Here is a 23,076-nt window from a genome sequence, read left to right as displayed (position 1 = left end):
CATCGCACAGCACACGGGCGCCTTAGCGTTTTGCCTCCATAAAAACGCAGCCGCCGCGGTCGGGTTCGAACCCGGGAACTCCGGATCAGTAGTCGAGCGCCCTAACCACTGAGCCACCGCGGCGGGGCAAGGATAATTAGACGTTTTCAAATCCTAGTGGCTATAGATATTCAGATTTCGGGGTTCTTAATGGAAACACTCGTTGACATTTGGAATGAAGGAACTTAAACATCATCAAAGTAGCCCTGTTTAAGAAGCCCAGATAAGCTACCTGTGCGTAGCCATTCTGACGCTAGAGCAGGGGTGCAATATCAGAAATGAAGCGATTATAGACATGCTAAGCAAAGGACCTTCGCAATACCACTTTCCGTCCCGAGTAAAAAAGAAAATAGCACAATGACGTCACCGGAGCGGCGAAAATCACACCGCGCGGCTGGCGCAGTGCCATGCTTTGCGAACACGCCTGGCAATAGAGTTTTAGTTTCACGTACGTAGAGGCTTCACGTACGTAGAGCTCTTACGGGTGACCAGTGCGCATACGCAGAACGCAAAGGGAATGCGCGAGTCTCAGGTACGTACGTGAGATTCGGATTTTTACGCTGCGGTCTTTGCGTTGCTTGCGTAAGTAGCGTTGACAAACATGGCGGCGCCCTGCCCGCCACTTCACAGCGATAACAGCTTCGTCGCTAATCCATCGACCCGATATCGTGTTCTAAACTGTTGTATTCGCCTTCGATTTGCCCATTCTTACCCTCGCATAAGGTTTCAAGCGGCAAAGAGCTTTTGTTTTTCAGACAGAAGGGCGATTTTTCAGCAGTTAAGCCTGACGAAGTAGCGTTGGTCGTCTACATAGCAACGGTCTCGCGAGATCTCGAACTGAGAGAGGCCCAAACCAGCCAAACATAGCCAAACCGCCAAACACGAGGACAGACCGAATGGCTTGGCTTAAAGACTTGTCTTGGATGATTTAGGCTACAACCAGTGTCTGTGTTTCTTAGTAGATGGCGCTAGGAGTAACGCGCGCCATGCGTCGCGCACGTGTAACTATAAGGGTTTCAAGCGACCTGCGTGCAGGCTACGTAGACTTCTCACGTTTGCGTACGTGAACACTCTACGTACGTGAAACTAAAACTCTCTAATTTTGTTGTCCACATATTCGTAACCACAGCTCTGAGCGTTGCTATCTGCCGGTTTGATGGCAAGTCACTAGCGCTTATCTTTTTTACTCGCCACTGTACCTGGCGAACAAAGGCAGCTTACACATTCGTACAGGACCATTATTTGCAAAGTAGGTTGTTGGTGTGGGCAAAGCATTTGTCCCCTTTCCAGATAGCATGAGCCAGCGGGCCCTCAAATTACTGACTGTTTGAAACGTGGTCTCTAATACATATATCAATACCGTGTGAAATGAACGGCGCAAAAATTATTACCTACGGAGAAATACTTGTACTCGACCCCAAAGAAAGAACGTAATACTATAAACACATAACACAACTTTCGACTATGTACTGAACTGATGTTAACTTACAGTACCTTCAGATGAAACCAACGAATAAAACTGCTCTCTATGTCCCATCTTAAACTCTGGCATTCTTTTGTCCTTTTTGTGTATGTTTCGACCCGTGCATTCGCTAATACTGAAATAGTCGTTGCTGTATTAAGCAGGCTTTCCTGCTTGAATTACTCATTGAAAAATGTTCACCTTGATGTTACCATACGCAATTTATTGTATGTTTATTTATGTCTAGCAAGTGCTGGTTTGAACTAAGGAAAACAGAAAATTGGAAAAATTGATTCTTGTTCGAACTCAATAAAATGCAGGACACGAAGACGATAGAACACGCCAAAGGTACATCACAGGCGATATCAACTCAAGCTTTAATCCACCTTTGATTATATCAATCACAGATACAAGCTAGAAGGGGACAGCGCTTGTGATATGCCTTTGTTGAGTTCGCTGTCTTCATTTTTGTTCATTTCTGGCACTGTTTTCTGTTCGAGCTTAGCTTTCTCAAGCCAATGGCATTCTCACGGTAGTGTAGTCTCCTTACCAGTTTGCGTCGAAGTCTCATTAACCGAAGGAGATTGAAAGGTTGAATGGTCCTGAATGCTCCTCAAAAATACCCGCGAACTAGTAGGAAATAGAAACGATGCAAGCTTAGACTCCAATGTAGTGTCTTCTCACCCCGGAGGAATTACTTAAAAACTACAGCGAAAATAACTGTTTACGCTTTGTTAAGTTATAATTCGTCTTAAGCAAAAGTTGTATTCTTTATGTATTCGTAGCCGCCGCAGTGGCTGAGTGGTTACGGCGCTCGGCTGCCGGCCCGAAAGACGCTGGTTCGATCCCGGCCCGATGGAGGCGAAATTCTAGAGGCCCGTGTGCTGTGCGATGACAGTGCACGTTAAAGAACCTCAGGTGGTCGAAATTTCCGGAGACCTTCACTACGGCGTCCCTCATAGCCTGAGTCGCTTTGGGACGTTAAACCCCCATAAAACCATTTATGTATTCGGTCAAGGCAACGCAGTCGCCACTAAGCGTTCGAGGCTACTGTCTTCGCTTCCTCTGTGGTCTATTTACTATTCAGGTCATTCCTTACTGTGTGTTTCTTTTTATTCTATGTCGGATCTCGCTTGCTGTGAATACCCGTCATTTTCTTCTTGAAGTGTCCCTGGTGTTTCTACGGCAGGCGTCTATAAATAAACAACCGCTGCCCGACGCTCTGCTTGTAGGGCCCCCGGACTCGGTGATCAACTGCTCCCAAGTGAACGCCACCGAGGAGGGCATGTCACTCGAGTGTATCGAGGGTCCCTGGGACGGAGGCATGTCGGCGCCCGTCTTCACAGCAGAGCTGTACGACGCAGACTCCGGCAGCCTGAGAGCGAACCTCACCAGCACACCGGGCGGCGGAGCCGCTTTCGTTGCCCGCGGCCTGCCAGGGGGCACCACCTTCCGCGTGCTCGTGTACGCGGGCAACAGCAAAGGCCGCAGCGCCCCCTACGTTCTCATGGCCCACACGCTCAGACCCGCGGAGAAGTTCACCGGTAGGCAAACTTTCTGGGCATACAGCGCACATGAATCGCGAACACCTCCTTCATACTGATCTCGACAGACGCTATGGCGCAGACATATTTATCTCCAGGCGTTACGTTCATCCGTTGAGGTGGCTCAGGCTAGATGACCGTGGTGTTCAGCTGTGGGCGCGAATGCGTGGACTCAATGCCGGCCTTTATTTAGACTACTGGGAAATGGGAAAATCCAACGTGTGCTGAGGTTTCGATGCACGTTGAATAGCCCTACGTGGTTGAAGTTAGCCGTCAGTTTTCTTGTAAAGAATGCAGCAGGGTCACATTGACACGTGCGAATTCATTGGCCAACCAGCTTTCGCGTTCCTTGAAAGATACTGAAGGCAACTTCGTTAAATTTTTGCACTTTGTAAAAATCAATTTATAGAATAGAAAACTGGATTTTGAAAATTTCCTGCCACTCGATTTAAACTCAAGACATCAAGAGCGAATACGACTCCTGGATCACTGTTTTCAAGTTAGTGTTCGGGCAGCCCAACCTCAGGGACCTGCACAGGGATCAGCAACAATTTGCACGTACTGATTCATTACAAGTTCTTTTTGGTGTAGTTAGTACTGGTCGATCTTGTAAAAACTTTAAGAGAAAAATATGGCAAACAAAAACGAATTTTCAAGCGTGTGTGTGTGGGGGGGGGGGGTGCGTGCGTGTGTGTGTGTGTGTGTGTGTGTGTGTGTGTGTGTGTGTGTGTGTGTGTGTGTGTGTGTGTGTGTGTGTGTGTGTGTGTGTGTGTGTGTGTGTGTGTGTGTGTGTGTGTGTGTGTGTGTGTGTGTGTGTGTGTGTGTGTGTGTGTGTGTGTGTGTGTGTGTGTGTGTGTGTGTGTGTGTGTGTGTGTGTGTGTGTGTGTGTGTGTGTGTGTGTGTGTGTCGTCTTTCTTTTAGGTAGTGGCTGTTTGCGCTGAAACTTTTTACAAGATCGACATTTAAGTGTGCAGTTACCGTTCTGCGCGTGTACTGCGCTCCGATTTTAAGTTGGAAAATAAGTCGCTACTCACCACTTTTTGCTCACCCTAATGACAAAAAAAGCAGGGTCTCAAATATGAGAAAGGACGGCTGGGGAAGGAAGATAACGTACGGGGTGCGTGGGTTTGAACTTTTATGTGGGGTTTCCATTTATTTGTTCTTTAGAATTTTGGCGTGCAAGAAGCTACACACATACTATGGCATCGTTTTTCTTTTCCCCATATCTCTATTGGGAATCGGCACCGGAATGTTTAAGTTTCCGCCATAACATTTTCATCTTGATTACACATTAAGCAGGAACGGACGTAAAGGGGGGGGGGGTGGGGTTCTTCCCAAAGCGAGAAATTTAACCAGGACAGCCATGCTGAACCCCCGTTTTTAGACGGAAGAACCCTTACAAAAATGGTCTATAGACAGTCTATAAACGTATTATAGACTGTTTTCTTCCTATAGATATTTCTTTTTGTCTGTTATGTATTTTTGTCTATTATTATTTTTATAGACAAAAGTCTATTAAAAGTGTATGGCCATAAATTTATAGATTGTCTATAGACTGCCTATAGGATTTGTATTGCCTATAGACTGTTGTTGTCTAGGCGTTTTATATAGAGAGTTTATAGACTTTATAGACAGAAGTCTATGGACAGTCTATAGACTGCCTAAAGAAATTTTTGCAATGGAAATCCAAGAAATAGATGGTTCAGATGGGACCGCCCCCTCGAAGAGTGGCCCATGAATTCGCCCTTAATTAAAGAGCATTCTATGTACGGCTGCTCCACGGTCAGAATAATCTACTGAACAGCGACTTTTCATGTCCTCTTCGTATTCTTCGCCAAGACCTTCGCTGGCATGCTCTTTTCCGTAACCGTTCTACTCAACACACCGAAGAGCCCCTAAAATTCAAATCGGCGAACATCGTCTCCATTCCTGCAAAGAACTTAAATCCAGTTGGTGCACGCTGCCCCACTGCTGACAGTTTCTCATTATCTCTGCTGGTGTATTCTTTCCAGAGATCAAGACCTTTTAAGAAATTGAATGAAAGTGACTTCGACATACGAGGGGCATTATTGGTCTCAAAAACAGCGTGGCCTGTTAGATTGGCTCCATCCAACTCAGTTTTCGTCAATTTCAGTTTATTTTGGCATCTATGCACGCACAGATGGCAAAGTAAAGAAAACAAAAGTAATACAAATTTGGCTTGACTGGGCCCGGTCCAATGAGAAAGTCCGGCTACTAGTTTAGGAGAACGTCACATGTTACATGGATGTCGCGGACATGTCAAAAAGTATGCCTGAAAAGTTGCGTCTACTTTCCTCCTGCTATTTAAATAAGTTCTATTGCGCTCAATATGAGTTGCAACGCACCGTCATCGACCGGAGCTGGCTCCCTCGTCTACATTTTCCAACAATTGCTCGAAATTCTGGGAAGAACTGCCGTTCCAGGAAACGACCACATTCCCTCTCAGGAAACAGCTTAGTATAACTAAAATGCATTCTATTTGACTGCGGTATTCTACTGCATCCCAACTACCATTGATAAGTTCGTTATATATTTCCTGTTATTGGCCCAATTCAGAATTCAAGACGAAATATTTGAAACTGAATTCAATTTCATGCAAGCGAATTCCGTGAACACGTTTTACTGGACGAAATATTTGAAACTGAATTCGCTTGAATGAAATTGAATTCAGTTTCAAATATTTCGTCCAATTCTTAATTGGGCCAATAACAGGAAATATATAATGAACTTATCGGTGGTAGTTGGGATGCGGTAGAATACCACAGTCAAATAGAATGCATTTCAGTTATATCAAGCTGTTTCCTGAGAGGGAGTGTGGTCGTTTCCTGGAATGGCAGTTCTTCCCAGAATTCCCAGTGATTGTTGGAGGATGCAGACGAGGGAGCCAGCTCCGGTCGATGACGGCGCGTTGCAACTCATATTGAGCGCGATAGTACGTGGCCGTCGTCGGCGGTCTGGTATTTGGAGGATTGGCTATTTTTACAAGTGAAATTGAGGATATTCGTAGCTAGGGCTGAAGCCATGGTTGCGTCAGCATTGTTGCTGCGCATACCACCAGGGTATGTCCGTCTACGGTTGCATACGTGTCTGCGACACAGGTGAATTTCACCGCTATTTTAAGGGTCAAAGCCAATGTTTGCGCAACATTTGCGGGATAGAAATGTCGAAGACTTACGTAACTTGAATAACTCGAAGCTGGCGACGCACACCATGGGGCGATGGCTTTTGAGCGGACTCGATCACTTTTTGTGGTCTGTACGCGTGAGCGCAGCACTTTTTTTCCTTCGAACAAAGGCAACGAAATTGCAATGTGAAACTCGGGTGGTACTGCTTGTCTGCGAAGGGTTTTTTTTTTTTTCGGAACGTGTTGAAGTTTGAAACCGGCTATTTACTATTAGAAGAAGCATTGAATTTCGCGTTCATGCAAGAAGGAACCAAATACTTGAAAGGCCAGGCGACCGTGACATGTACTCGCGCGGTCTGAGCCGTGCTGTTTTCTGGAATAAATTGTATTTTTTTCCTTTTTGCTGTAAGCGCGAACCAGGTTAAGCGTGACAACTCGGGATAAAAAACAGTTTGCGAAAAATTAGGGAAATAGAGAAAACGGGAACTCGTTTATACGCACGCCGGGATAGTGCTGCGGCAGTACTGTATACAGAGCTCGGCAGGTTTAAAAGGCTGAAATAAAGTAGAGCGCGCGCCTTTGGCGTTCAGTGACAGGGACAGAAAAACGATCATCAATGTCTTAGACAAGCAACGTTTGATACTTGTTGCCACGAAACTCCAGCGGTGTGCTTTCTAGACGGGAAATTCTTACCGTCACGTCTCTTTTCCCTTTCCTCAGTCGCTTTGCCTGTGGCCAAATTCGTTTAATCATGGGGCTTAAGAAACCAAGTATATTAATACGAAAAACTTGTTTCCGGAACTGGAATTCACAGACACTTTCACATAATTTTGTGTGCCAGAAAACGATTTGTTTGTTTGTTTGTTTGTTTGTTTGTTTGTTTGTTTGTTTGTTTGTTTGTAAAGGACTGTAGGTTCCACTGGCAGGACAAAGACGGCGAGGAAAACATTTATTACAAAATAAGGGCATGTGACAGACACCACATCCAGGGTATTTTTCACATTGGTTTTTGTTTTATGAGTTAATAAAACGGAGAAAGAGATGAGTAATCGCAGTTTCCTGTCCCGTATGCAGCTAAGCTACTTGTCTTCTATTGTCTTCAAGCGCAGTGGAAACAAATAACTTTTATTTTATTTTTAGCATCATGGTACACTAGCAGACAGCGAAGGTCGACGATATTGCCGCGAACATTTCCAGTGTTTGTTCATTCTTCAAATCTGCCGCCACACAACTTTATCGCTTTGTTTGCTACTCAAGACGCGACTAGATTTATCTCGATTGATCGCAGCCAGGCAGAGCTGATTCTACGTTGTTCCGAATGTTCTAGTAACCTTGCACGCTTTATCTCGAAAGTTCGCTATCAGCTTTAAATTGAGCACGGCCTAGAGCGGCGGGCATTCTGTTCAACGACCGCCGAGCACGCTTGTCGCTTCGCCGCCACCGAGTGATTCAGTCCATTTTGGGTGCAAGTCAGCCCAATAAACAGTTTTCTTTTAGAAGACCCATTTGCCCGTCTTCATCGCTGCTTCGACTGCCGTCACCACTACGTGACATCTGGTGGAGGTGCGGGGTAGCCTTCCATGTTCCGGACCCCCCCCCCCCCCCCTTCAAGTCGTGAAGCCAGCCCTCAGCGCTTCGCACCCGAAGACGAGCCAGCAGCTGAGCGAGCTAGCCGACGTCTCCAGGGAGAGGAGCCTGAGTTCGAGACCCTGCCGGACCGCACCAGACAGAGAAAAGACGCTGCTACGAGCACCGCAACCTCGCCGAAGATGTCGACACCGATCATACTGCAGCAGCCGCGGGTGCCGCCAACTTTCAATAGATCCCTAGGCGAAGACCCTGAAGAATGGTTGGACCAATTTGAGCGCGTGGCGTCATTCAACAAGTGGGATGATGCGGCAAAAATTGGACACGTGTTCTTCTCATTGGATGGCTCCGCACGCACGTGGTACGAAAACTACGAGTCGTCCCTTACGACATGGGAGGTATTCAAGAGAGAAGGTATTCACCAGTGTCGTGAGGAAAGAAAGAGCCGAACGACTCCTCGAGTCCAGGATCCAGCTTCCGAATGAGCCCGTCCGCGGTTACGTCGAGGAGCTGAAGCACCTATTTCGCCGCGCCGACCCGAGATGACCGTGGAAAATAAAGTTGTTTTTAATCCGCGGCGTAAAAGAACAGCTCTTTGGCAGCCTCGTCCGCCAACCGCCAAAAACAGTCGAGGAATTCATGCAAGAAGCCTGCACGATTGAGAACACCCTCGACGTCCGAGCTCGGCAGTACAATCGTCCTTCCTCTGTGTCCGACGGCCACCACCAGCGACAGCTTGCGGGAAGTCATCCGCTAAATCGTCCGGGAGGAGCTACGCCGATTACTGCCATCCTCCCCACAGCCGCAAGCAGCGACTCTGATGGATGTGGTACGGGAAGAAGTGCAATAGGCACTTGGCACCCCGACGGCCACAGAACCTCAGGCTATGACCTACGCCGCTGCTGTAAGGACTCCTCAGCCTCAACGAAAACCCTTGCATCATGTCCGACATGAGCAACTTGTTCCCGAACGCCACCTCCCTGCCCCCGCCCGCCCAGCCTACGTTCAACGCTCAAGCTCCAGGAAATGCGACGCCTGGAGGACTTCCGACAACCGGCCGTGGTGCTCCCATTGAGGTGAGGCCGGCCATGTTATTCCTCACTGCCCGTACCGACGTATCGGTCTTCGAGGATTTGCCGTTAACGCCCCACGACCACGCTTCGGCCAACGTCCGCAGGAAATCGACGAGTACCTGCGTCGAGAGGAGCACACGTCGAACCGCTTTTCGCGCTCACCATCGCCGTCAACCTCGCGCTTTGCGTCGCCACGCCGCAGATACGCAGCCGCGATAAGAGGAAGGTCTCCCAGCCCCCGTAGGGGAAACTAAAGACAGCAACCTCTGGAGGTGAGGTTGCTCACGAGCGAAACGCCGAAGATGCTCCAGCGACCACGCCCCATGAAGACGCTGCACCCGCGACGCCGCATGAAGAACCTACCCTCGCTGCACCGACGCCGCACAAAATGACAACCCCGACCATCACGCAAACTGCCTTCAAAACGACGCCGCCACCCAGAAAAGCTTCGACCACGCGCCCCACCCGCGACACGCATACGCGACGAAGCCGTGACCTGACGTCGAGAGCGGCATGCAATGCAAGAGCCAGGGCCTCCGACTATCGACGGCCCGAAAGTTACCGCTGTAGTCGACGCAGGAGCCGATTACTCGGTGATGAACGGAACATTCGCTGCGCATCTGAGAAAAGTAATAACGGCTTGGGACTGACCACAAATTCGCACCGCGGGGGGCGACCTCATTGCGCCATCAGGACGATGCACAGCGCGAGGGGCTGTCAAAGGACATAACTATCCTGCGACTTTTGTTGTGCTACCGCAATGCTCCCACGAAGTGATCTTGGGTATGAATTTTCTTAATGAGCATCAGGCGATCATCGGCCTGCGATCCAAGCTGATCACGTTTCCGACGGACGAAGCCATCGCTTCGATGAAAACTCGAGAAAATCGCGTTGCCCTGAGTGTCCTGGAGGAAGAAGTGAGCGTCCCATCCCCTTCAAGCGTTATCGTGACCGTAGGCGCCACGAAAGTCATTAACGCTGTAGCCATCATCGAAGGGAACATGCAGTTGCTTCTAAACCGAGGAATCAGCATGGCAAGAGGCATCGCACATTTCCGCAATGGCCAGGCCGAAGTACTGCTGACTAACTTCAGCGAAGAATACCGGTACATTAACAGAGGAACGACGATTGCTTTCTTCGACGGAATATCCGACGTACGAGACTCCTTCGCCCTCTCCGACCCCTCCGCAGAAGATTCGCCTGACCAAGAGAACTCGCCCACTTTCTACATCAACCCAGCCCTGCCCCGGAACAGACAAGACCAGATCCGCAATCTGCTTCGAAGCTACAGTGAGTGTTTTTCGACATCGCCGAAGGTCCGACAAACGCCAATTGCCAAGCATCGCATTATAACGGACCAACACGTTCTCCGTCAAAGCCCCTACCGTGTGTCACCGCGACAACGACAAGCTATCCGGGACCAAGTCGAAGGAATGCTTCACGACGATGTCATCCAGCCTTCAAACAGCCCATGGGCGGCACCGGTTGTTAATAATAATAATAATTGGGATTTTTTTTTTTTGGGGGGGGGGGGGGGAAGGAGATGGCGCAGTATCTGTATCATATATCGTTGGACACCTGAACCGCGCCGTACGGGAAGCGATAAAGGAGGGAGTGAAAGAAGAAAGGAAGAAAGAGGTGCCGTAGTGGAGTGCTCCGGAATAATACGACCACCTGGGGATCTTTAACGTGCACTGACATCGCACAGCACACGGGCGCCTTAGCGTTTTGCCTCCATAAAAACGCAGCCGCCGCGGTCGGGGTCGAACCCGGTACTCCGGATCAGTAGCCGACCACCCTAACCACTGAGCCACCGCGGCGGGTCACCGGTTGTTCTACTGTGAAATAAATACGGCGCACTTCGATTCTGCGTTGATTACCGCCGCTTGAACAACATAACAAAGAAGGACGTCTACCCCCTCCGCCGTATCGACGACAAACTGGACCGCCTCTGCAACGCCAAATATTTCTCGTCGATGGACCTCAAAAGCGGCTACTGGCAAATTGAGGTCGACGAAAGAGATCGTGAGAAGGCAGCATTCATCACTCCGGATGGGCTGTTTGAGTTGAAGGTGAGGCCATATGGTCTCTGTTCCGCACCAGCGATGTTTCAGCGAGTAATGGATACAGTGCTGGCAGGCCTGAAGTGGCAGATCTGTCTGGTATATTTAGATGACGTCGTTGTCTTCGCCTCGAACTTTGAAGAGCACCTCAAAAGACTTCGAACAGTACTAGACGCCATCAAGTCGTCTGGCCTAACCTTGAAGGCAGAGAAGTGCCACTTTGCCTACGAAGAGCTGCGGTTTCTAGGCCACATCTTTAGCAAGGAGGGAGTAAGCCCGGACCCGCAGAAACAGCTGCTATTGAACAGTTTTCACCGCCGGCCGATAAGAAAGCAGTGCGCAGATTTCTCGGGTTGTGCCATTATTTCCGACGATTTGTGAAAAACTTTTCGCGCATCGCCGAGCCCCTGACCCAACTGACGAAAGACGTGCCGTTTAAATGGGAAGCGCCGCAAGCAGAAGCCTTCAAGGAACTTCAGCGTCGTTTACTGTCCCCATCGATCCTCGCGCATTTTGTAGAAAACGCCGATACTGAAGATCATACCGACGCAAGCAGCGTGGGCCTAGGTGCCGTTCTCTTTCAAAAAAGCGACGGGCTGGAGAAAGTCATCGCATACGCTAGCCGTTCCCTTTCCAAGGCCGACGCTAACTATTCGACAACTGAGAAGAAGTGCCTTGCCATCATCTTAGCTACGTCAAAATTCCGCCCCTACCTGTACAGACGACCGTTCAAGGTGGTCAGCGATCACCACGCGCTGTGCTGGCTCGCCAATTTGAAGGACCCCTCTGGCCGACTCGCTCGATGGAGTCTGCGTCTCCAGGAGTTTGACGTCACCGTCATTTACAAGTCCGGACACAAGCACTCTGACGCCTATTGCCTCTCACGAGCCCCTGTAGATACACCGCCGCCGGACGACGATGAGGACGCCTTCCTGGGACCCATCAGCCCCAGCTCTTTTGCTCAGCAGCAACGCTCGGACCCCGACCTAAAACGCCTCATCGAGTACCTGGAAGGCAAGATTTCATCCCCCCCCCCCCCCCCGCTTCATTCAAGCGAGGACTGTCTTCCTTCTGTGTGCAGAATGCGGTCCTTGTGAAGAAGAACTTTGCCGCGAGCAAAACAGCCTACCTCCTTGATGTACCTGCTTGTTTCCGCGAAGAAGTTCTACACACTTCACACTACGAGCCGACAGCTGGACATCTCGTGTTTACTCGCACCCTCCAATTCATTCAAGACAAGTATTACTGGCACCGACTGTCTGCCGATGTCGCACATTATGTGAAAACCTGCCGAGATTGTGAGCTACGAAAGACCCCTCTCACACGACCAGCAGGATTTCTGAACGCCATTGAACCTCCCTCAAGGCCCTTTCAGCAGATTGGCATGGACTTGCTTGGCCCTTTTCCAACGTCAACATCTGGAAATAAGTGGATAATCATAGCGACCTACTACCTGACCCGCTACTCCGAGGCGAAAGCCCTACCGAACGGAACAGCAGCAGCAGTCGCCAAATTTTTCGTGGAGTGCATTCTTCTTCGACACGGCGCCCCCGATGTGCTCATCACGGACACAGGAATAGCATTCACGGCGGAAATAATGCAAGCCATCCTGCGTTACAGCCAAACCAACCACCTAGGACAACTGCATACCATCCGCAGACCAACGGACTGACCGAGCGCCTGAAAAAAACCATCGCCGATATGCTCGCCATGTATGTCGATGCCGAACACAAAACGTGGGGTGTCATCCTGCCTTACGTCGTCTTCGCCTACAACACCGCAGTGCAGGAGACCACCCAGATGACGCCTTTTAGGCTCGTCCATGGCAGGGATGCCACGACCACGCTAGACGCCATGCTGCCCAACGTTACAGAACAAGAGAACGTCGACGTTGCCGCCTACCTTCAACGCGCAGAAGAAGCTCGAAGGCTTGCCCGATTACGGATCAAAGATCAGCAGCGGTCCGACGCCAGACGCTACAACCTACGAAGACGCAACGCGGAATACAGGCCAGGAGACCAAGTCTGGGTGTGGACGCCCATTCTCCGCCGTGGATTGAGTGAAAAGCTTTTGCGCCGCTATTTCGACCCGTACAAGGTTCTTCGTCGGCTAGGTGAACTGGATTATGAAGTCATCCCTGACGCAATGACTGCATCCCAGCGACGCCGCGTACGACCAGAAGTTGTCCATGTAGCCCGTCTGAAGCCGTATTATGCACGCTAAAAGACGCTGCATTTCCATACTCTAGTAACTTTGCACGCTTTATCTCGGAAGTTCGATATCAGCTTTAAATTGAGCACGGCCTACAGCGGCGGGCATTCTGTTCGACGACCGCTGAGCACGCTTGTCGCTTCGCCGCCGCCGAAAGATTCAGTCCATTTTTGGTGCAAGTCAGCCCAATAAACAGTTTTCTTTTAGAAGACCATTTTGTCGGTATTCATCGCTGCTTCGACTGTCATCACCACTACGTGACAATATATTAAGGCTAAAGCGGCCATCGTCAACATTTTTATGTGAACAATAAGAGAGATTTAGCATAGCGCCATCTGGGATGCACTACCGTGATCCACTTCGGCAGGCGCACACGCAACTAGCGGCACGTGGCGCCATCTGGTACCCTCGGGTCGTTCTGCACACGCGCAGTGGCGCCTTGCAGAATTGGATAACAGTAGCGGATCGCTTATCGCGCTGTGCTATAATTCTCTAGTGTCTGCTGACTACATCTGTCTGTTTTAGTCGCGAGAGTCACAATACAGGATGTCTGAAGCAGAGCATTGAATTAATTCCTTTTGTGTTGGCAATTCCATGGCATGGGCGTTAAGCCAGTCCATTCATTCTAGACGCAGGTAATATCACTTGGGAGTGCCTAAAATGACTTCACTTTATCACACGATATATTTTGGGCGATGTAATACGTGGCTGTACAGTATTTGAGATGGATGACGGCGCCATTTCAATATACACCGTTTGGTGAAGCCTGGAATGCCCCGAAATCCGCCGCAAGCTGGATTTAGAAATAAGAGTTGTACATGTAATCGCATATTTGCGATAAGCAATTTTAACTGCTGGCGTCAGAATACGCATCAAAGGCGCCATTTCTCCATACGCACCAGCGCTGACAGCAGTTCGCCCTTTATACCCTTCGTGACTGTCGCGCTTGTTTCTATTCTACGAAAACTTTCTTTTGTTTCTCTTCCCACTTTCTTTCAAACTAAGTTCAGAAGCGCCCTCTGGCCACACATATATATATATATATATATATATATATATATATATATATATATATATATATATATATATATATATATATATATATATATATATATATATATATATATGTGTGTGTGTGTGTGTGTGTGTGTGTGTGTGTGTGTGTGTGTGTGTGTGTGTGTGTGTGTGTGTGTGTGTGTGTGTGTGTGTGTGTGTGTGTGTGTGTGTGTGTGTGTGTGTGTGTGTGTGTGTGTGTGTGTGTGTGTGTGTGTTCTACATGTTCTATTGCCAAACACATAACCCACATTGCACTCAACTGCGTAAACACTAGCCAATGTTCTTGCAACGCGTTCGGAACCACTCACTCTCTTGCACGGTTTTTTTTTCCTTTTGGTGTCTTTTGCAACAGCAGGTGTTCAGGGGATGATCGTCATTCGGCCATTTTTAGGAGTCCTCATAGGCATCGTCATCGCCCTCGTCATCGCTGCTGTGGTCGTGATTATCGTCATACGATGCAAGAAGCATGGAAGAAGCAAAGGTTCGACACTACCTTGTGTTTCCGACTGTTGTCTGTGCACAAAGCGTTTGACTCGAGGTTGGGAGGGATTCTTTATTTGGTCCCTTTTTGTGGTGAGGTGTTACAAGATATGTTTAAATCGAAGGAAAATTTTAGTTTCCACGGCATCCGCCTTTCCTTGGTGTCTCAACTTTAATCCGAACAAATATACCTCAAATTAGGTCTTCCGCCAAAAGTAGCCTTTTCAGGAGAATTTTACCTGATGTAAGGCTACTTAATATCGTTGTAAATGACAATTTTTGCACTATTAGAAAATAACTCTTTTAAAGAACAATGAGGACAGCATAGCGCTCTTTTCGAACAATTTTCTAATCACTTTATTGTGCCTAGAAATGCATGGAACCGCAAACAGTACTGCAAACAGTACTGTTTTTGTAACCACTTTCATTTCCTTTTTTTTTTTTCAGGTGCTGAAAAAGAGCAAATGGAGGACAAGTAAGTGAACAAATGATTCTTTGCTTATGTTTTATTTGCGCAACACCTTAGAAGCAGAATTGAAATGAAAGCCCGCTTTTGGGCAACTTATACAGACCGAGACATTGCCAGCATTGTTGCTCCACGGCAAAGATGCTCCGGGACATGCCTGTTTTGGATATCAGTTGCGCATCCTTCCACTCTTGTAGGCTTTGCTGCATCTCAAACTTACAATGTGGTGAAGCATACAAACCTTACTGAGCGGATCCCAGGCATGCTTCCTTTGCATACCTGCTTGCGGTTGCATATTGACGTCGGAATATCGTTTCATGTGCGCTGTATATATTATACACCACTCACCTCACGGGGGCGCGCCTTATGAATTCAGATTATTTGATGGTGCAAACGAATCCTGCAGCAAAACATTCGGCCAAAAGCGGCATTCCTCTAGTCAATGCGCGACCGTACCGTGCACCACTATAGCACGGCAGCGTTGCGCAGTATCGCTCAACCAGGAGCGGATTCAAGAAGGCGTTGCCACGTCAGACCTGCTAGTTATTGACTGGCGGTCTTATTCAGTATTTTGCAAGCGGGCTTCTTCACATACCGCGTTCGACCCAACCAATACAGCCGTGCTTCCAGCGTTTCGTACGCTGCGGGCAATCCCCAACAGCGCGGACAGGAAGGATTGAACGCGAAACCTCATCTCCTCTGGTTTTACCCATTTGAAGCGGGAGATCTGTCGTCATGGTATTGGCAAGCAATATCACTTTCACTTTTTATTTTTTTTTTGTTTCAAATTAAAAGTGGGTATATGAGGGAAAGCCCGCTTGCGGAATTTTGGCGTATGGTCTGTCCAGGGCGCCCCTCTGTGCCGACAGACAAGGGGAGCTACAAGCACACTAGCGAAAGCATCAGCCAACCGTTACTGCGACAGAAAAAAACACATAGCTTTGGCTCCTGGTTCGTTAGCACCAGTTAGCTTGCGTACTATCGCACCGTTCTCGCGAGACAAGAAAGTTATGGCCTACATGTGCTCGGCGCACGAGCTGCGCCTTAAGTCAAAAGCAGAATCTGATGGACCTACTTCTTTACAATCGCTAGCCCGCGTTCTGACCAGTGGGCTACTCTGTCGACTGCCGCGACCTATGCACTAAGCTATGTACTAAAATGGGGCGCGCATTATTTAGTATCGTCCAGAATTTTGAAAAGTCTTATTAGTATAAAATTACGAACCGAAATAATGGTTTGAGGTTCACATTTCATATGCTTTGTTAGCCCTATTAAACTGGTCACAGTTTCCTTCGATCACTAACTGATTACTGCAAAGGTTAAACCACTGAAGACAACTATATCCGAATACTGTCCTCAGTAAAAATTGATTTGGCTCTGTCTGCGTAAGTGGACGTTTGCCCGGCAGAAATTACGCCTTTATCGTTGAACAAAAAAATGATTTAAAAATCTTCCCGCTCATGTCGATTCAAACTCGTGACATCCTTACTGAAAATCACGAGTTTCCACCGTTTTGAAAGAATGGCGGTGTAGCCTACTCTTTAGGATCCGCGCACAAAAATGGGTGCCGACTCATGCCTTTTACTTGTGAAATCGGCGAGTGATGACGATACCTGTGTTTAGTCTTTTTTAACTTATATATCTTATATAAGCTCAGTTTTCAATGAGAGAGGTCTCCTTTCTATTGGACCACAGATGTCCGACGGACATATGGCTAATGTCCGAAGATGGATGCTCAGATCTCCGTAGGACATCCGCCAAAATCCACGGGGCCTACTACGGGCATCCGTCAAATGGTCCCACGCAAAAGAATTGGTGTCCCTGAGGACGTCCTACGAGCGTCTAAACAGGATACCCTGACATCCGAGGGACGTTAAAATCGGTACAAACCCAATGCAGACATCCATGAGATCTCCACAGGATAGCCTGTTTAGATATAGGGCATCCAGCCGGGGATGCACATGCTTTGTCCAAATTCGGAATAAGCACGTATATCGCTGTTGTGGGCTGTGGGCATGCAGCCATAGAAACCACTAGTCGTGGATGTCTATTTGTGAGTGAACCTTAACAGTTTGCTGTATACCAGTTCAACTGGATTGCAGCTTATAATGGCCTGGTGTGCAGTTGTAATCTTAATTTATTTGCACTGGCATCGAGCAAACTACATTTGCCTTGACACCATTGCATATAAGCCTGTTAGCCTTTACATGAGCCCGACAGGCTTAGCAGGTGATGGGTGATTGCCCGCTGCCACATGTTAAGTATCCATTGCAAATGTTGGCAAAATTAACTGTGTATAAATTCATGCTGATCGTGCGTACACTGGATGTCTGTAGGATGTCAGGTTCAGAACACTGCAGCCGTCCATGAACGAACAGCTGCAGGACTTCTACTGGAGCAAACAAACCAGACGCCAAAAGAATTTAAAAAAGATACGTCCGATGGTGGCACCATTGGTGTCCCGTTTGGGACGTACGCATTCGGATCTTTGCCGGACATCCGTCAAAAATTTGTGGTCCAATGAGTTGTTATAAGGACACGGTATCCTACAACAGAACTTCTACTAATTCTCAGTGTCCATTTAAGCACTTCTTGGGGAAACTCTTTTGTGTATAAAAGTAAAACTCGGGCATTGTTAAGTACTTACAAGTGCTTAATCGTGCGGTACATTCGGATTAGTGTTTTATATTCGCAGAGAAAAGATGTGGACGCAGTGGTTCGAGGTTCCCCTGCCCCGCTTCCGTGTTTTTAATGTTAGTAAGCACTTGAGTAGTACCTGTCGCCAATGGCAACGTCTCGCAAGTTTAGGGCGTACTAGTCATTTCATAGTTTTTCTTATGTTGTTGACAGTGCGCCGTTTCTTGGTTTTTTTTTTTTAATTTGGAATAGTCAATGTTTCCCAAAACTCCCACCTTGTGAAGGCAAAAATCACCTCTGATTTTTTGTCGAAACGTCGCTAGTTTATTGCATTAGTAGAGCAGCGTGGTGTCACTTAAATATCCTTGGTATTGCCGCGAATCTTTGTACTTTGTCAAAGGTGCCGACACACGGCTTTATCGCTTTGTTCGTGCATGCGATGCAAGACGCGACCAGATTTATCTCGATTGATCGCATCCAGGCGGAGCCGATTCTAGATTGCCCCAGACTTTTGTAGTGACTTTTCACACCCTATCTCGAAAGTTCCTATCAGCTTTAAACTGAGCATGGCCGAGAGCGGCGGGCATTCTGTTCGACGACAGCCGAGCGCGCTTGTTGCTACGCCGCCTCCGAGTGATTCAGTCCATTGTGGGCGCAAGTCAGTCCTAATAAATAGTTTTGTTTAGACGCCATTTTCGCTCTCTTCCTGCTCTCCGGACTGCAGTCTCCACTACATGAAAGTGTTATCTACGAGAACTACCACGAAGAACGAATCAGAAATGGTAGCCTTAAAGATTCAATGAAGACAAATCGAAGCTGGCCTGTATCGTTAGGCTATACGTTTTCTAATCACAAAGGAAGCACTGTCACCGAAAACGCAGTTTTTATAAGGTATGGATGCTCAAAAACAGCAATAGAGATGTCGCCGTCACCGGCCGATTTCGCAACTAAAATGCGTGAGTCGGACTTAGTGGGAAAGCACTACTTAACGCTATCCCAGCCAAGAATTTTGTGTGAAGCCTCGTAGCACTCGGGTAAGCTCGGGTAAGTTCGGACAAGCGTCGCGCCAGCTGCCGCCGAGTGGAGAGAGGGTGCGAAGATGAAGAGCGAGAAACGCAGTTTCCTGCACATGCAAATGCCAGAAAAAAAAAAGAGGTGCGAAGAATGAACACGTGCTTTCGCACTTCTACTCTCAAAACGATGGCAACTCGTCCTTTTCGGTAAAGGACGTCACGATTTTGAATCGAGTGCTATAAATGTTTTTAGATTCAATTTTCTCAGTAACAAACCCGTCTCTTTCTGCCATGCAGACAAACGTCAACATACCTAAGAGGAGTCAGATAATAAATGTTTACTGAGAACAATAACTGGATGCAGTTGTAGTAAGTGTCCCTCTAATGTGAACATGACATTTCTCTTACTCTCTTGATTGTTACGGGCTCATTTCAACCATCTTTAAGGTCACCGACTTGAAGCACGCTTCCGAAAGTCTTCATCCCCCAACTTCTGACATTAAGATATGCACTGCCAGATGCGTCCACAAAAATTCAAGTGAGGCAGAGCAAATAAAATAGAGAGATGTGAACCAGGCATAGCATGGCTTAAAAATTAGAGGATCGTGAAACCATGATGGCTATTGCACGTACGGCTTTCGTTCGCGTTAATTGTTTTATCGCTTAATTCTTCTCATGAAAACAATGATACCCTGAATTCTTAATGTTTGCTGCATTTATAGAAAGTTGGAAGTGAGGAGCGTTTTCTTGAGCAACCTTTCTGTTGTGACGTTTACACCCTTAAAAAGAGATCCCTTTAAAAAATCGCCTGATTATACCTTCTAACATACGACAGTGTAAAAGCTTGGCAGATATTCACCTTGCCGCAAATCATTCCTACGCATGAGTACACAGAGCAGTAACTGACACTGTCAGCCAAGAAAACAAGACCGCGATGCTTTCTTCTTTTTGGGACGTAAACAGGAGCCTGTCGTTACCGTGAAAGCCGCAAGATGGGTGAAATTACTGGTGCCAGAAGACTGCTTGCGTCGCTTAGTTTTTCCAGCACAGTGAGCGCTCCCTGAGTCAGCGTTAGAGGGGAAACAGTAACAGAACTAGGCACATCGAGCGCGACATTGCTACAATGTATGAGCCATGATGCACTGCAGAACACCAATATTTACTACCTTGAGCACATATCGAAGTGCTTCCCCAGCCTCACCTCTTTTGCTTTCAGCGAGTTTCTGACACGTACTCCTTACATATTGGCGCGCTTTATTTATGAATTTTAATTCACCAAGCAATGAAGGAGTGCCCGGGCATGTTCGCATTAGTCAGATGGTTTTATTGTACGCACACACTTGCAAAAGCAAATTCGCTTACCGAGAGCAGTCATGTGAATAGCTTCAAGCCATTGCTGCAAGTATACCTCTAAAGTAGCAGCCAGTTTAATGTAATGCCTATAATAATCGGTTTTGGTAATATTTAGAGAACTGTATATATTTATGACGTAGGGATAAAAACGTAATGCCGTAGGGAGAAGTGGATCGTTCTGCTTTGATTGTTCTTGTTTATTTTTATTTATTATTTGATACCGAGATAGCCTTGATGAAATTACAGCAGGAAGATTGATGTGTGGGAGGGAAAAAACTTGTATGGGGTACAGCTAGTGAACACAATACGCCAACAAAAATATACGTGCATACACATTGCTAAATCAAACACTCAACGCGTGTAAAAATTTATTTTTTATTAGGGTTGATACAATGATAAAAAATTCCATTTTGCGAATTGTTCAAACAAACAACGAATCACGAGAAGCATCGGTCCTAAATGGAAACTCGTTGATTCTGAAGGCATGGTCTCTTTTGTGTGCTTATTCACATGTTTAACGCAGTAAGTATTGGAACAAAGGCATCATGCTGCTGATGTTTCGTTTTCTACTTTACAATTTACGCCTAGTTTGTGATGTTTGGCTTCAGCTGGCGTGAAAACAGGGCTTGTCTTATCGTTTGTTCGTAGATCGATGACGCTGCTGAAAAAGGACCCTGATGAGTCCGTTGACTTGGAAGAGAAAGGTCCTGACATAATTCCAGCAACTACAGGTAAGGCGCCGTGTTTAGGTATTTGAGACTCCTGTTCCATACAGGAATCGCAAACAGTTTAGTAAAATCTCCTATGTAACATTTCGTAAAATACCACTGAGTTCATGACACTAGCGTCGTATGTCAACAATAACCGGCCTGCCGATGTGTCAGTCCGCAGCAACCTGACAGACATTTGGAGGTCTCTGAAAGAGACGTACGTCAATGCGCTGATTTTTGTGTTGTGTTAACAAGCTGGCGCTTTATGACCGTGAGTGTGAAGATGATAATTATATTTAACGCAGTCCCCAAAAATATTCGCACTTCAAGTTCACGTTCAAGTTCAATATAACTCTATTGCCGTCGATGTAGAGGCCCCTCCGCTCCTGATATCAGTCAGACCCTAGGGGCCCATGAGGGAGCCCCGCAGGGAGACGTCTTTCGCAAAGCGTCCCGTGCCAGGCGGATTGCTCGATCTTGCTGCTCCGGAGGAGAGCATCCCAGGTTTCTTTCTCTGTGATCCATCAATATTCCCGTGAGAATCGGGGAATTTCCAAATGAGATGATCCTGATTCGCACTCGATCAGTGCGTCTACCAGTCTTCGAATGCGCTCATTTGCTGGCTCCTGCGAGATCTGCGAATCCTAGGGTGCTTCGATGCCAGCACCGGGTGGAGACAACTTAAGCGCCGCTGCCATTTTGAATCACAACTTTCCTCTGCCATGTACCGCGAAATGCTCGACTGGTAGCCCAGTGTAGCTTTCGCTGCAAAAGGCCGTTCAAGTTAAAGCACTTTGAAGCGCGCCGAGAGCATCAACGGCGCCGTTACAAGCGCTAGCGCTGCTGATCACGTGTGATTCATTATGGCGGCGCCGCTGAAGTTGTCTCCAGCCCGGCGGCGCTGGCATCGAGACACCATTGCGAATCCGCTACGAGCGCGCCGCCTCTCGTGCGGTGGCACCCTTGCAATGTGGTGGTTCGTGATAGTGCTAATAGATGGCGCTTCAAGCAAAAACACGCGTCAATGCGGCAGTTTTTGAAACCGGAGTGCGCGGAGAATTTAGAATTCTAAACATGTGCCTTTGTGCCTGACGCATACCCTGGGACGACGATTTCCTTTTTGTTTGTTGTCTTTTTTGCGGCTAGAGAGATGGTTGCATGCAGCCGTAAGCTCGCGCAGGTAATGAACGAATTTCGTAAGCAGCTGGAAACAGCTCGGTCTGGAGCGGAAGCATCCGTAGGGCGCCTAGTTTTCCGTAATCACACGGTTCCACGAAAAATCATGAACTTGATCATTTCTCCCAGCACCCTGTGTTAGCTGCCACATCTCATTTTTTGTAATATTTTTGTAGCTCTTGTCGGTAGGAACAACCGAATGATTAAAGTGGGAGTAATTTCCCGTATCTCCACAAATATAACGCGACCATGAATATAGCGCGTTTGGGGGTCGAGTTTTAGGAAGAGAAAATATATGTTTACGGTTATAACGCGAGCTCAAACTCCGCCTCGACGGACCAAAGTGAACAGAAAGTTGGCTTTTTCTCACAGCTCAAAAGTGTTGTAGTTAATTAAGCTCGCTGCAGGCATCTCGAAAAGCAGCGAAACCGAATATAACGCGAGGCGCATTCTGAAACAAATTGTTTGAGGTAAAAAATTCGCGCTATAACCGTGTTGACACGCTATTCCTCTGAGTTCTGATGAAAGCTTGAACCTGTATACTGAACAAAGTTCTGCTAATATCTTGGCATGGTAGTCGCTACAAGCGCGTCACACCCTTGTTCATGTTGGTGACGCGTTCAAATCTTTCTCTTGGAAGTCACAATGCCGCCGCCTTTAAATAATAATAGTAATAGTAAAAGCCGAAAAAGAACACCGTCTTTATTTCGAGTAACATCTGTCAGTCATTTTGGGGGCTTTTCTGGTGGCGGTACTGGGACATCCCGGAAGGAAAATGAACGTCAGGCAGATGCAAGCCCTTGTAGGCCACTGTCACTCTTTCAGACAGCTTCACCCCAGCAGGTCAATGATTGTGCACAGGGGTTTCATCAAAGAGATCACCCAGTGCAGTGGAGGCACTGCGTCGAACAAGTGCTCTTCGGCACGTGAATGCTAAGCACTGTTGGGTGCTTAATTCCAATATATAGTCACCTTTGATTCCTGTGAAAGCACGTTACTCATGTTTTGCGTGTATTATGTTTCTGCTGTGTATTGCAGAATCTTTGTTTTGAATTCACGGA

General features: G+C 47.5%; 1 protein-coding gene across 5 annotated transcripts in view; it reads left to right on the top strand.

The window, feature by feature from the left end:
- Positions 1-23,076, top strand: part of LOC144093634 (protein turtle homolog B-like) — a 573,432-nt gene that overhangs the window by 542,581 nt on the left and 7,775 nt on the right. For 4 of the 5 annotated variants that reach the window (XM_077627216.1, XM_077627212.1, XM_077627213.1 and 1 more), the window contains exons 8-11: positions 2,734-3,045; positions 14,536-14,661; positions 15,108-15,135; positions 20,778-20,860. In XM_077627216.1, coding sequence (XP_077483342.1) covers positions 2,734-3,045; positions 14,536-14,661; positions 15,108-15,135; positions 20,778-20,860 — 549 coding nt within the window. Of the gene's footprint in view, positions 1-2,733; positions 3,046-14,532; positions 14,662-15,107; positions 15,136-20,777; positions 20,861-23,076 lie in introns of all 5 variants that reach the window. The other variant, XM_077627215.1, reaches the window with a different exon arrangement.

This window comes from Amblyomma americanum, chromosome 6 (assembly GCF_052857255.1).
Source record: "Amblyomma americanum isolate KBUSLIRL-KWMA chromosome 6, ASM5285725v1, whole genome shotgun sequence".
Classification (NCBI taxonomy): Eukaryota; Metazoa; Arthropoda; class Arachnida; order Ixodida; family Ixodidae; genus Amblyomma; species Amblyomma americanum.
The sequence above is the reverse complement of the archived record's forward strand: the minus strand, read 5'-3'. Positions and strand labels throughout refer to the sequence as shown.